The sequence below is a fragment of the Phyllobates terribilis genome, unplaced genomic scaffold, assembly GCF_046119375.1.
Source record: "Phyllobates terribilis strain yellow unplaced genomic scaffold, ASM4611937v1 Scaffold_5__5_contigs__length_657084704, whole genome shotgun sequence".
Lineage (NCBI taxonomy): Eukaryota > Metazoa > Chordata > Amphibia > Anura > Dendrobatidae > Phyllobates > Phyllobates terribilis.
The window spans coordinates 169967215-169981830 of record NW_027362765.1 but is presented as its reverse complement, the minus strand read 5'-3'; the positions used below and the strand labels follow the sequence as shown (position 1 = coordinate 169981830).

The window sequence follows — 14616 nt, the reverse complement described above, 5'->3', positions numbered from 1 at the left end:
AACGTGCTTTGGTCTGACATGGGCATATCAACCCAAGGACAAAAATAAAAGACCTTGAGAAGATGATGGCGGAAGCTGGTAAGATGGTGTCAATATCCACAGTGAAATGAGTACTACATCAACATGGGCTGAAAGGCCACTCTGCCAGGAAGAAGCCATTACTCCAAAAGACATATAAAAAAGCCAGATTAGTGTTTGCAAATGCACACAGGAACAAAGACCTTAATTTTTGGAGACATGTCCTCTGATCTGATGAAACGAAAATTTAACTTTTTGGGCATAATGACCATCGTTACGTTTGGCGGAGAAAGGGAGAAGTTTGGAAGCCTAAAAACATTATCCCAACTGTAAAACACAGGGGTGGCAGCATCATGTTGTGGGGTTGTTTTGCTCCAGGAAGGACTGGTGCACTTCACAAAATAGATGGCATCATGAGAAAAGAAGATTATGTGGCAATACTGAAGCAACATCTCAAAACATCAGCCATAAAGTTAAAGCTTGGGCGCAAATGGGTCTTTCAAATGGACAATGACCCAAAGCATACTGCCAAAATGGTAACAAAGTCAATGTTTTGGAGTGGCCATCACATAGCCCTGATCTCAATTCTGTTGAAAATTTATGGGCAAATCTTTTAAGGCAGGTGCGAGCAAGGCTACCTACAAACCTGGATCAGTTACACCAGTTTTGTCAGGAGGAATGGACCCAAATTCTGACCAACTATTGTGAGAAACTTGTGGAAGAATATCCCAAACGTTTGACCCAAGTCATTCAGTTTAAGGGCAATGGTACCAAATACTAATGAAATGTATGTAAACTTTTGACTTTGCAGTAAGTAATAAAAATGCCTTAAAACATTCTCTCTCTCTCTCTCTCTTTATTCTGGCATTTGGCAAATATTAAAAATTATGGTAATCCTAATTGACCTAAAATGGGAAAGGTTTATTCTGATTTCATGTCAGATATTGAGAAAAACATGCAAAACCTACAAAAGACAAAAAATATATCTCATACCCTACCATCATTATATATAAATGTAAAGCAAAGTTGCATATTAAATATAGGGTACTTAGTGAACTATTTTTGATCAAAAAAAGTATACAAGCCGTCCCACCAGCGACAAGGTGACCCTAAATTGGGACGGTACCTACACTGTCTATATTAAAAACCCGGTCCTATTTGTCTACCCTTTTATATGCATTACTTCAACTTTGATATACAGTAAGGTTTTTAATATACAGTCATGGCCAAAAGTATTGAGAATGAGACAAATAGTAATTTTTCCAAAGTTTACTGCTTCATTTTTTGTAATGGCAATTTGCATATACTCCTGAATGTCAAAGAGTGATCAGCTTAACAGCAATTACTGTACTTGCAAAGTCAATCTTTGCCCCGAAAATTAACTTTAACCCCCAAAACACATTTCAACATCATTGCAGTCCTGCCTTAAAAGGAGCAGCTAACATCGTTTTAGTGATTGATCCATTAACACAGGTGTGGGTGTTGATGAGGACAGGGCTGGCGATCAATCAGTCATGATTAAGTACTTTAAAAGGAGGCTGGTTCTTGGTATCATTGTTTCTCTTCAGTTAACCATGGTTATCTCTAAAGAAACACGTGCAGCCATCATTGCACTGCACAAAAATGGCCTAACAGGGAAGAGTATCGCAGCTACAAAGATTGCACCTCAGTCAACAATCTATCGCATGATCAAGAACTTCAAGGAGAGAGCTTCCATTGTTGTCAAAAAGGCTCCAGGGCGCCCAAGAAAGACCAGCAAGCGCCAGGACCGTATCTTAAAACGGTTTCAGCTGCGGGATCGGACTACCAGCAGTGCCGAGCTTGCTCAGGAATGGCAGCAGGCTGGTGTGAGTGCTTCTGCACGCACTGTGAGGTGGAGACTCTTTGAGCAAGGGCTGGTTTCAAGGAGGGCAGCAAAGAAGCCACTTCTCTCCAGAAAAAACATCAGGGACTGACTGATATTCTGCAAAAGGTACAGGGAGTGGACTGCTGAGGACTGGGGCAAAGTCATTTTCTCTGATGAATCCCCTTTTCGATTGTTTGGGACATCTGGAAAACAGCTTATTCGGAGAAGAAGAGGTGAGCGCTACCACCAGTCTTGTCTCATGCCAACTGTAAAGCATCCTGAAACCATTCATGTGTGGGGTTGCTTCTCAGCCAAGGGAATCGGCTCACTCACAGTCTTGCCTAAAAACACAGCCATGAATAAAGAATGGTACCAGAATGTCCTCCAAGAGCAACTTCTCCCAACCGTCCAAGAGCAGTTTGGCGCCCAACAATGCCTTTTCCAGCATGATGGAGCACCTTGCCATAAAGCAAAGGTGATAACTAAATGGCTTATGGAACAAAACAGAGATTTTGGGTCCATGGCCTGGAAACTCCCCAGATCTTAATCCCATTGAGAACTTGTGGTCAATCATCAAGAGACGGGTGGACAAACAAAAACCAACAAATTCTGGCAAAATGCAAGCATTGATTATGCAAGAATGGACTGCTATCTGTCAGGATTTGGTCCAAAAGTTGATTGAGAGCATGCCAGGGAGAATTACAGAGGTCTTGAAGAAGAAGGGGCAACACTGCAAATATTGACTTGCTGCATTAACTCATTCTGTCAATATAACCTATTGGTACTCATAATATGATTGCAATTATAATTCTGTATGTGATATAAACATCAGACAAACACTAATAAAAACCAGAGGCCAGCAGATCATGTGAAAATATAATTTTGGTGTCATTCTCAAAACTTTTGGCCATGACTGTAGACAGTGTAGGTACCGTCCCAATTTAGGGTCACCTTGTCGCTGGTGGGACGGCTTGTATACTTTTTTTGATCAAAAATAGTTCACTAAGTACCCTATATTTAATATGCAACTTTGCTTTACATTTATATATAATGATGGTAGGGTATGAGATATATTTTTGTCTTTTGTCTTTTGTAGGTTTTGCTTCTTTTTGCTAGTGTGAACATGCTCCTATTTCTTGCATGTGTACCATCTTAGACCTCTGGTTTCAACTGTAAATATCTTGATGCGGTGTATCGCTTTTTTATGTGAAGCTGAACAGACAATGAGTCCCTGCGTCTAAACCCCATTAGTCCTCCCTTATTGCTCATAGCAGAGGTCCCAAGCAAGGAAGCTCCATCTACAATTTCCATATGCCTTAATAGGGCATATGAAAAGTGGTTTTCTTCATTGGAAAACCTTTTTAAGTTCAACTTAAAGGAAATGTTGATCTTTCCAATGAGAAGGGATTATCTCTCTATATATGGATAATCATCCTATTAAGTGGCAATGCTCCATCTACTTGACCAAATCTTGAGCACTATATGTCATATATGTTTAATGCTGATAATAATCAGTATCGGAAAATGTTACGCTTCTATCAAATAGATTTAGTAATTAGCATGGTTAACACATGCAGCAAATGATATCAAAAGAGGTGTAACCTGAAGCTCCTGGCTACAATGAAAAATCTGTTACAGGACCCCCCCACCTACTTCTACTGTACCATTTATAATACATGGAAGATGTGTCCTTGGGCTTTTTTAGGCCACAAAGCCTGAGTGCAACTTTTACCTCTACATTCAATGTAGGGACACCCATGATACTAAGCAAGCATGTAGTAGCTAACAATACCATCTCTTTTTCCTCCTTCGGTGGATTATCTTGATGACTTGTCTGAAGTGGTGGAATGCTTGCATCTTCTTCTTCATTTGTCATACTGCATGCCATGGAGAAGCTGTTGTCTGCCTAAAATAAGCAAAAAGTATATAGTATTTCACCCCCTGAAAAAGCCAGCGCCTAAACATGTGTTGGGGCTAACGCCATTGCCTAGTTACAGGCACATTCTGGTATGATTTCATTTTTGCACTTTATATAATCATGCTTAGTACTTGTACTTTATTTAATCATGTTCATGTTATATGGCACTAGGCACTTTATCCTCTTCTGATAGGCTGTGGATCGTTACTATAGTTAAGTACTTTGAGTCTTACACACTGATCCACATGTTTCTATACAATTAATGTATGATAAATGTTGCACTGACACTTGTTCACCTACTGTACCACTTGGTATATTATGAATATGCATGTACTTATATCACATTTTGCAATTTCATCATTGTGTATTTGTGTCGTCTCTTTGCCCATTGTGGTTCTGTTTTTAAAATCTTACTATTTTAAATTTTAATCATAAAGTTTATCTAATAAAAAATGTATGTTCTCATTTAAGTGATTTTGAACTTAATTATTCATAGGTTTATATTAAACAAGCATGTAATAGCTGACAATACCATTTCTTTTTCCTCCTTCGGTGCATTACGAAGAATCGTATCTTGATGACTTGTCTGAAGTGGTGCAACTCTTGCATCTTCTTCTCTATTTGTCATACTGCATGCTGTGGTGAAGTTGCTTTCCGCCTAAAATAAACACTAAGTATATAGTATCACTTTATAGAAATCTGACTATTAAGATTTGTGGTACTTTAAAGATTAATTGAGAATATGTAGTTTATTTCATGTACATACACACACAAAATATATAAATAGTAAGGTGCATGTATCTAAAGTGCCAAGTGTGAAGCAAATAAACCAATCAATAAGTGAATATCCCATATGAGACATATAGATGTATGTATATACATGCACCCAATATGAAAGGATGCTTAAACCACCAATATACATATCAAAGGTCTTACTGTGGCTGTCGGGTACACACAAATTGGCCAATTTATGCACTAAGTTTTCTCAGTTATTTCCATTTTCTAGAGCAATAATGCAATTAAAATTTTGCATATTTCATATTTGCATACTTAGCATTGCAGAGTACTACTTTATTTGTTGGTTAAACCACCAATATGACATCCAATAACTAGAGATACAAATACAACCTGATAGATCAAGTGTCTGGGATACCCCCATGCGTTTCACTGCTCAAGTCAGCTTCATCAGGGGAAATGTAAGAAGAAGGCATGTAGGACAGCATCATCATTACATACTTTGACACTGTGGGCTATCCGCCCACCACTCATTTCACGTATGCGCAGGTAAATAAATAATACACATTACTGAGGCAAACTAATTACTTATACAACATGAGCAAATATATTATGTGTGCACAGAAAAATGAGTATCAGGCGGAATTTCTAATATTATTCAATAAGGAAAGGGGTACGTATGCCGCACTTATATACTATCTTATATCAAATATGCACAAGCGCAACAATGGAATAACACTATTTAGATATATGGTTTGTTGATACATATCATTCAAGAAAAAAGACATTGTATATTCATAGTTAGGCAAGCTGATGTGTAGATATTAGAATAAAAGAAATCAAACGTTCGAAAAATACCAATATGTGAATAAAGAGGAAAAATCCTAGATTCAAATATATTGAGAAGTCTATAAATATGAAGATATCACATCATATATACCAAGTATAAAAGAATCACAAATCTCTAAGATGATCAGAGCCAGGTGTTATGCACTTCGCAAAGGAACCCAGCAAGACTGACACCAAACCAGTAAAGGCACAACCACAGACGCACTTGGCACAAGCTGCCCAGCTAGGCGAGCCGTTGAGGGCCGGGAATACTCTTCACCCAGCTCCCAGTGAATGGAAGGGGGACTTTGACAGAGCCCCTCCCAGGCCCACTGTCATCAGACAGCTGGCTTCTGGTGACGCGGCTGGTGCCTAGTCAAGAACCAGGTGAGTACCTCTGCAAGAACCCCAGAAAGTGAAACCAGAAGAGAAAAAAACTGAAAAAATAGCAAACCTATTACTAGCACTACTCACCATTACAGCACAGGAACTGCAATAAACAGCAAAGGACTGAGAAAGAAACAGTATAAAATAGCCCACCTAATGATCAGGTGTTGAATACTTTCCAATCATCCCCAGACAACCACTCCCTGCTAGCTTGCACAGCAGAATGGATACAATCCCACCGTTGCCTAGTGCCAGACACAGCTGCATCCTGCGTTCTGGCAACCGGGGAAGACAGCATCCCACGTTCGCCAGGCAGAGAAATCAGTAAGACACGGCATCCAGCAGACATATATATATATATATATATACATAACAGCAGGCATATATACAGTACAGACCAAAAGTTTGGACACACCTTCTCATTTAAAGATTTTTCTGTATTTTCATGACTTTGAAAATTGTACATTCACACTGAAGGCATCAAAACTATGAATTAACACATGTGGAATTATATACTTAACAAAAAAGTGTGAAACAACTGAAAATATGTCTTATATTCTAGTTTCTTCAAAGTAGCTACCTTTTGCTTTGATGACTGCTTTGCACACTCTTGGCATTCTCTTGATAAGCTTCAAGAGGTAGTCACCGGAAATGGTTTTCACTTCACAGGTGTGCCCTGTCAGATTCAATAAGTGGGATTTCTTGCCTTATAAATGGGGTTGGGACCATCAGTTGTGCTGTGCAGAAGTCAGGTGGATGCACAGCTGATAGTCCTACTGAATAGACTGTTAGCTGCTTTTTTCTTGCCATAATACAAATTCTAAGTAAAGAAAAACGAGTGGCCATCATTACTTTAAGAAATTAAGGTCAGTCAGTCCGAAAAATTGGGCAAACTTTGAAAGTGTCCCCAAATGCAGTTGCAAAAACCATCAAGCGCTACAAAGAAACTGGCTCACATGAGGACCGCCCCAGGAAAGGAAGACCAAGAGTCACCTCTGCTTCTGTGGATAAGCCTCAGAAATCGCAGGTTAACAGCAGCTCAGATTAGAGACCAGGTCAATGCCACACAGAGTTCTAGCAGCAGAAACATCTCTACAACAACTGTTAAGAGGAGACTTTGTGCAGCAGGCCTTCATGGTAAAATAGCTGCTAGGAAACCACTGCTAAGGACAGGCAACAAGCAGAAGAGACTTGTTTGGGCTAAAGAACACAAGGAATGGACATTAGACCAGTGGAAATCTGTGCTTTGGTCTGATGAGTCCAAATTTGAGATCTTTGGTTCCAACCACCATGTCTTTGTGCGGCACAGAAAAGGTGAATGGATGGACTCTACATGCCTGGTTACCACCATGAAGCATGGAGGAGGAGGTGTGATGGTGTGGGAGTGCTTTGCTGGTGACACTGTTGGGGATTTATTCAAAATTGAATGCATACTGAACCAGCATGGCTACCACAGCATCTTGCAGTGGCATGCTATTCCATCCGGTTTGCGTTTAGTTGGACCATCATATATTTTTCAACAGGACAATGACCCCAAACACACCTCCAGGCTGTGTAAGGGCTATTTGACCAAGAATGAGAGTGATAGGGTGCTACGCCAGATGACCTGGCCTCCACAGTCACCAGATCTGAACCCAATCGAGATGGTTTAGGGTGAGCTGGACCGCAGAGTGAAGGCAAAAGGGCCAACAAGTGCTAAGCATCTCTGGGAACTCAAGATTGTTGGAAGACCATTTCCGGTGACTGCCTCTTGAAGCTCATCAAGAGAATGCCAAGAGTGTGCAAAGCAGTCATCAAAGCAAAAGGTGGCTACTTTGAAGAACCTAGAATATAAGACATATTTTCAGTTGTTTCACACTTTTTTGTTAAGTATATAATTCCACATGTGTTAATTCATAGTTTTGATGCCTTCAGTGTGAATGTACAATTTTCAAAGTCATGAAAATACAGAAAAATCTTTAAATGAGATGGTGTGTCCAAACTTTTGGTCTGTACTGTATATATATATATATATATATATATATATATATATATATATATATATATATATATATATATATATATATATATATATATATATATACACATATACAGTACAGACCAAAAGTTTGGACACACCTTCTCATTTAAAGATTTTTCGGTATTTTCATGACTTTGAAAATTGTACATTCACACTGAAGGCATCAAAACTATGAATTAACACATGTGGAATTATATGCTTAACAAAAAAGTGTGAAACAACTGAAATATGTCTTATATTCTAGGTTCTTCAAAGTAGCCACCTTTTGCTTTGATGACTGCTTTGCACACTCTTGCCATTCTCTTGATGAGCTTCAAGAGGTAGTCACCGGAAATGGTCTTCTAACAATCTTGAAGGAGTTCCCAGAGATGCTTAGCACTTGTTGGCCCTTTTGCCTTCACTCTGCGGTCCAGCTCACCCCAAACCATCTCGATTGGGTTCAGGTCTGATGACTGTGGAGGCCAGGTCATCTGGCGTAGCACCGCATCACTCTCCTTTTTGGTCAAATACCCCTTACACAGCCTGAAGGTGTGTTTGGGGTCATTGTCCTGTTGAAAAATAAATGATGGTCCAACTAAATGCAAACCGGATGGAATAGCATGCCGCTGCAAGATGCTGTGGTAGCCATGCTAGTTCAGTATGCCTTCAACTTTGAATAAATCCCCAACAGTGTCACCAGCAAAGCACCCCCACACCATCACACCTCCTCCTCCATGCTTCACGGTGGGAACCAGGCATGTAGAGTCCATCCGTTCACCTTTTCTGCATCGCACAAAGACACAGTGGTTGGAAGCAAAGATCTCAAATTTGGACTCATCAGACCAAAGCACAGATTTCCACTGGTCTAATGTCCATTCCTTGTGTTCTTTAGCCCAAACAAGTCTCTTCTGCTTGTTGCCTGTCCTTAGCAGTGGTTTCCTAGTAGCTATTTTACCATGAATTCCTGCTGCACAAAGTCTCCTCTTAACAGTTGTTGAAGAGATGTGTCTGCTGCTAGAACTCTGTGTGGCATTGACCTGGTCTCTAATCTGAGCTGCTGTTAACCTGTGATTTCTGAGGCTGGTGACTCAGATAAACTTATCATCAGAAGCAGAGGTCACTCTTGGTCTTCCTTTCCTGGGGCGGTCCTCATGTGAGCCAGTTCAGTTTCTTTGTAGCGCTTGATGGTTTTTGCAACTGCACTTGTTGACACTTTCAAAGTTTTCCCAATTTTTTGGACTGACTGACCTTCATTTCTTAAAGTAATGATGGCCACTCGTTTTCCTTTACTTAGCTGCTTTTTTCTTGCCATAATACAAATTCTAACAGTCTATTCAGTAGGACTATCAGCTGTGTATCCACCAGACTTCTGCACAACACAACTGATGGTCCCAACCCCATTTATAAGGCACGAAATCCCACTTGTTAAACCTGACAGGGCACACCTGTGAAGTGAAAACCATTTCCGGTGACTACCTCTTGAAACTCATCAAGAGAATGCCAAGAGTGTGCAAGGCAGTCATCAAAGCAAAAGGTGGCTACTTTGAAGAACCTAGAATATAAGACATATTTTTAGTTGTCTCACAATTTTTTGTTAAGTATATAATTCCACATGTGTTAATTCATAGTTTTGATGCCTTCAGTGTGAATGTACAATTTTCAAAGTCATGAAAATACAGAAAAATCTTTAAATGAGAAGGTGTGTCCAAACTTTTGGTCTGTACTGTATATATATATATATATATATATATATATACATATACATATATACACACAGTGGGGGAAATAAGTATTTGATCCCTTGCTGTTTTTGTAAGTTTGCCCACTGACAAAGACATGAACAGTCTATAATTTTAAGGGTAGGTTAATTTTAACATTGAAAGATAGAATATCCCCCCAAAAAATCAAGAAAATCACATTGTATAAATTAGATAATTTTTTTTGCATTTTGCAGTGAGAAATAAGTGTTTGATTCCTCTGGAAAACAACACTTAATACGTGGTGGCGAATCCCTTGTTGGCAAGCACAGCAGTCAGATGTTGTTTGCAGTTGATGATTAGGTTTGCGCACATGTCAGGAGGAATTTTGGTCCACTCCTCTTTACAGATCATCTCTAAATCATTAAGATTTTGAGGCTGTCGCTTGTCAACTCGGAGATTCAACTCCCTCCATACATTTTCTATGAGACTAAGGTCTGGAGACTGGCTAGGCCACTCCATGACCTTACTGTGCTTCTTTTTGAGCCACTTCTTTGTTGCCTTGGCTGTATGTTTTGCATCATTGTCATGCTGGAAGACCCAGCCACGACCCATCTTCAATGCTCTTACTTAGGGAAGGAGGTTGTTGGCCAAAATCTCGCGATACATGACCCCATCCATCTTCCCTTCAGTACTGTGCAGTCATCATGTCCCCTTTGCAGAAAAGCACCCCCAAAGTATAATGTTTCCCCCACCATGCTTCATGGTTGGGACGATGTTCTTAGGGTTGTACTCATCCTTCTTCCTCCAAACACGTTGAGTTAATGCCAAAGAGCTCAATTTTTGTCTCATCTGACCACAGCACCTTCTCCCAATAACTCACAGAATCATCCAGGTGTTGGCAAACTTCAGATGGGCCTGCACATGTGCTTTCATGATCAGGGAGACCTTGCGGGCAGTGCAGGATTTTAAATCTTTAAGGCATAATGTGTTACCAATGGTTTTCTTGGTGACTGTGGTCCCAGCTGCCTTGAGATCATTAACAAGTTCTCCCCATGTAGCTTTAGGCTGATCTCTCACCTTCCTCATGATCAAGGATATCCCACGAGGTGAGATTTTGCATGGTGCGCCAGATCGATGCTGATTGACAGTCATTTTGTATTTCTTTAATTTTCTTACTATTGCACCAACAGTTGTCTTCTTCTTACCAGCGTCTTACTTATGGTTTTGTAGCCCATTCCAGCTTTGTGCAGGTCTATGATCTTGTCCCTGACATCCTTAGAAAGCTCTTTGGTCTTGCCCATGTTGTAGAGGTTAGAGTCTGACTGATTAATTGAGTCTGTGGACAGGAGTGTTTTATACAGGTGACTATGTAAGACAGCAGTCTTTAATGCAGGTAACGAGTTGATTAGGAGCGTCTAACTGGTCTGTAGGAGTCAGAACTCATAATGGTTTGTAGGGGATCAAATACTTATTTCTCACTGCAAAATGCAAAAAAATGTATCTAATTTATACAATGTGATTTTCTTGATTTTTTTGGGGGATATTCTATTTCTCAATGTTAAAATTAACCTACCTTTAAAATTATAGACTGTTCATGTCTTTGTCAGTGGGCCAACTTACAAAATACTTATTTCCCCCACTGTATATATATAATGTGGTAGGTCGACTCACTTGGCTTCTTAAAGAAGCAGACACAGGAACCGTTTATATTTAGAGTCTGACTGTTTTATTGCAATCCTCAAACCATGTCACAAGAAAACTTAAATACAGCCTTTGTCTGGCACAAGGTAAAACAAAGTAACAAGTCCATACAGTAGTGCTGATTAGCCCACCTGGCTTAGACTCCAGCTTCCATGTCATTTATCACTCCAGAAGATCTGCAACCTCCATAAGTCCAGCATGTGTGAGACAAACAGCTCTCAATTTACCCAGTGAATCACACTCAGGGGTGGAGATATGGTGAGCAGCCATTCAGCTGCTCTTAATCAACCTGTCATGGCTGATTAACGCCTTTTAGTCCTATATGCACTAAAGCATTACTTCAAGTTTATCTCCCAACCTCTACTGTACATATACTGTATGTATACCATATGGTGAGGTTGATATAGAGTTGTCACATATAAAAAACAAAACAGTCCAAAGTGCCCTTATATATAGACGCCATTGACCAGTAAACCCATCATTGTATGGTAATATGTAAGCATGCATATAACAATTTTGCATAAGGTAAGATATGTCTCCCCCATTAGATTCGTAAAGAAAATCATGCAAAACTATTGCTGTTGTATAAGAGACCAGAGCTTGCTCAGCCAAGCGCTCTTGTGTTTTCTATGAGGTAGTCGTGACAGACATGTCTGCTTAACTTTGGGAGAACAAGGCGATCAGCAGTCTGAACTTGGATATGCCTGTGTAAGAGTGTGTAGTGTCAGGGACAAACATGCTCTTTTTCCTCTCTAATAAAAAGGGTGTGCTTTTGTGTATTAAAAGTGTATTTTAAGTACATAGAAAATTACGGGCACTAATGTGAACAGTTTATGTATGATATAATATGAACAGTTTTATATAGTTTTACAAATACCTAGAATGTGGATGACTCAAATGTGTTTGATGAAGATACAATTTACTGTTGTACTAGATATAGGGAAAGGATAAGGTTTAGGTATAAGACATAGGTTTAGGTTTAAATATAGATAGAGATGGGAAAGTGCAGTAGAGGGCACAATAGATTCAGGAATTAGATAGGTACAGGATAGGAACATTAAGTGTGTTAGGGAAAGCCCCGATTTGGGAGGGGCAAGGTTAGTTAACAAGGGGAACACTTCCTGCTTTAGATCAGATGATGAGATTAGGTGCAAATGCAGATAGGAGAACTTCAAGGCCAGAGGGATGGAGAGAACATGGAAGATTACGGATGGCGTGGGCAGCATGAGAACAGCTGCGACAAAGTTCAGTGGAACTTCCTCAGATGTCCGGTGCCTACGGCACGAATTAGGCATGAAGGAGCCTACCTTATTCTCTTCCCACAAAGGCAAGCCAAACGGGAAACCACGTATGGAAGTTGGGACGGGCTTCATGGGAGCTGCAGAGCCGGGTGGAGTATCCCAGGGGCCAGAGATGCCAACGAGGAGAGGGATAATAATAATAATTTTTATTTATATAGCGCCAACATATTCCGCAGCACTTTACAATTAAGCGGGGACATGTACTTACAATAAATTAAATACAAGGTGAGATAGTTTAAACAGTTACATTAGGAGTGAAGTCCCTGCTTGCAAGCTTACATTCTACAAGGAAATGGGTGGACACTATAGGTGAAAAGTGCTTATTATTTCAGGTATGGCAATTATAATAAGTAGAGATTTGCATATAAAGCTGCATGATCCAGTCATCAGCCAGTATTTTTAAGTGCAATAATCAAGTATCGAGTGCAGTTATCGTGTGCATGGAGGGTTGGAGACAGATGAATAGTAGGGTGCAGATTCTGAATAATATTTAGAAGGAGGGTACTTGGGAAAGTTGGTTTACTGAGTAGTTGAGGTGGTAGGCTTGTTTAAAGAGATGGGCTTTTAATGCTCGCTTGAAGACGCGGGGACTAGGCATCAGTCGGATCGTCTGGGGTAGTGCATTCCAGAGAACTGGCACAGCACGAGAGAAGTCTTGGAGACTGAGGTACGAGGTTCAAATTATGGGGGATGTTAGTCTTAGGTCATTTGTAGAACAGAGAGCACGTGTAGGGCGATAGACAGAGATGAGAGAGGAAATATAAGGCAGTGCAGAACTGTGGAGAGCTTTGTGGGTGAGAGCGATGAGTTTATATTGGACCCTGTAGTGAATGGGCAACCATTGTAGTGACTGTCACAAGATGGAGGCATCCGTGAAGCGGCTGGAGAGAAATACGACCCTGGCTGCCGCATTCAGGACGGATTGGAGAGGGGAAAGTTTGTTTAGAGGGAGACCGATTAGAAGAGAGTTGCAGTAGTCCAGACGAGAGTGAATAAGAGTTTTAGCAGTTTCAAGGGTGAGAAAAAGTCGGATTCTGGAGATGTTTTTAAGATGCAAGTGACAAGAGCGAGTGAGTGATCGGATATAGGGAGTAAAGGAAATGTTAGTGTCGAATATGACCCCAAGGCAGCGGGCATGCTGCTTGGGAGTTATGGTTGAACCCTCCAATGTAATTTTGATGTTAGGTGGAGTTAGGTTAGTAGAGGGGAAAAACACAAGAAGTTCAGTTTTGGAAAGATTCAGTTTAAGATAGAAGGAGGACATGATGTTAGAGACCGCAGACAGACAATCCTTAGTATTTTGTATTAGGGTAGGGGTGATGTCAGGGAAAGAAGTGTATAATTGGGTGTCTTCAGCATAGAGATGATACTGAAACCCAAATCTGCTGATTGTTTGTCCAATAGGGGCAGTGTATAGAGAGAAGAGGAGGGGGCCTAGGACTGAGCCCTGCGGAACCCCGATAGTAAGGGGACGAGGAGAGGAAGAGGAGCCGGCAAAAGATACAGTGAAGGAGCGGTCAGAGAGGTAGAAGGAGAACCAGGAGAGAACGGTTTCCTTGAGGCCTATAGAGCGGAGCATAGTGAGAAGGAGCTGGTGATCCACAGTGTCAAATGCTGCAGAGAGATCCAGGAGAATCAGAAGGGAGCAGTGACCTTTCGATTTAGCTGTTAGTAGATCATTAGAGACTTTAGTGAGGGCAGTTTCAGTGGAGTGTAAGGAGCGAAAACCACACTGTGGAGGGTCGAGGAGAGAGTTATCTGAGAGATAGCGGATTAGACGGGAGTGGACCAGGCGTTCCAGGAGTTTAGAGATGAAGGGAAGATTAGAGACAGGTCTGTAGTTAGCAGTGCAGTTCTGGTCCAGGGATGGTTTTAAAGTAAAGTGGTTATGATGGCATGTTTAAATGAGGAGGGAAAGATACCTGAAGAAAGAAAGAGGTTAAATATTTTAGTCAGGTGAGTGGTGACCACCGGTGAGAGGGACTACAGGAGATGTGAAAGAATGGGGTCACTGTTGCAGGTTGTAGGCCAAGAAGAAGCAAGGAGCTGGGTAACTTCTTCTTCTGTAACAGGCTCAAAGATGGCTAGTGAGCTTTTAGTGTGGCAGGGAAGGGGATCCAGGCACTGGGGAGATTGGGCTGAGATGTCCTGATGGATGTGGTTGATTTTTTCTAGGAAATAAG

At 40.7% G+C, this 14616-nt stretch overlaps 1 protein-coding gene across 10 annotated transcripts in view; it reads right to left on the bottom strand.

Annotated features, from left to right (window-relative positions):
* LOC141272555 (ret finger protein-like 4A) overlaps nucleotides 1-14616 on the bottom strand; it is a 96333-nt gene that overhangs the window by 6788 nt on the left and 74929 nt on the right. For 8 of the 10 annotated variants that reach the window (XM_073683397.1, XM_073683400.1, XM_073683395.1 and 5 more), the window contains 2 exons: nucleotides 4315-4440; nucleotides 3657-3770 (listed from right to left, as the gene is read on the bottom strand). In XM_073683397.1, coding sequence (XP_073539498.1) covers nucleotides 3657-3770; nucleotides 4315-4440 — 240 coding nt within the window. Of the gene's footprint in view, nucleotides 1-3656; nucleotides 3771-4314; nucleotides 4453-12439; nucleotides 12545-14616 lie in introns of those variants that run through there. The other 2 variants (XM_073683394.1, XM_073683401.1) reach the window with 2 other exon arrangements.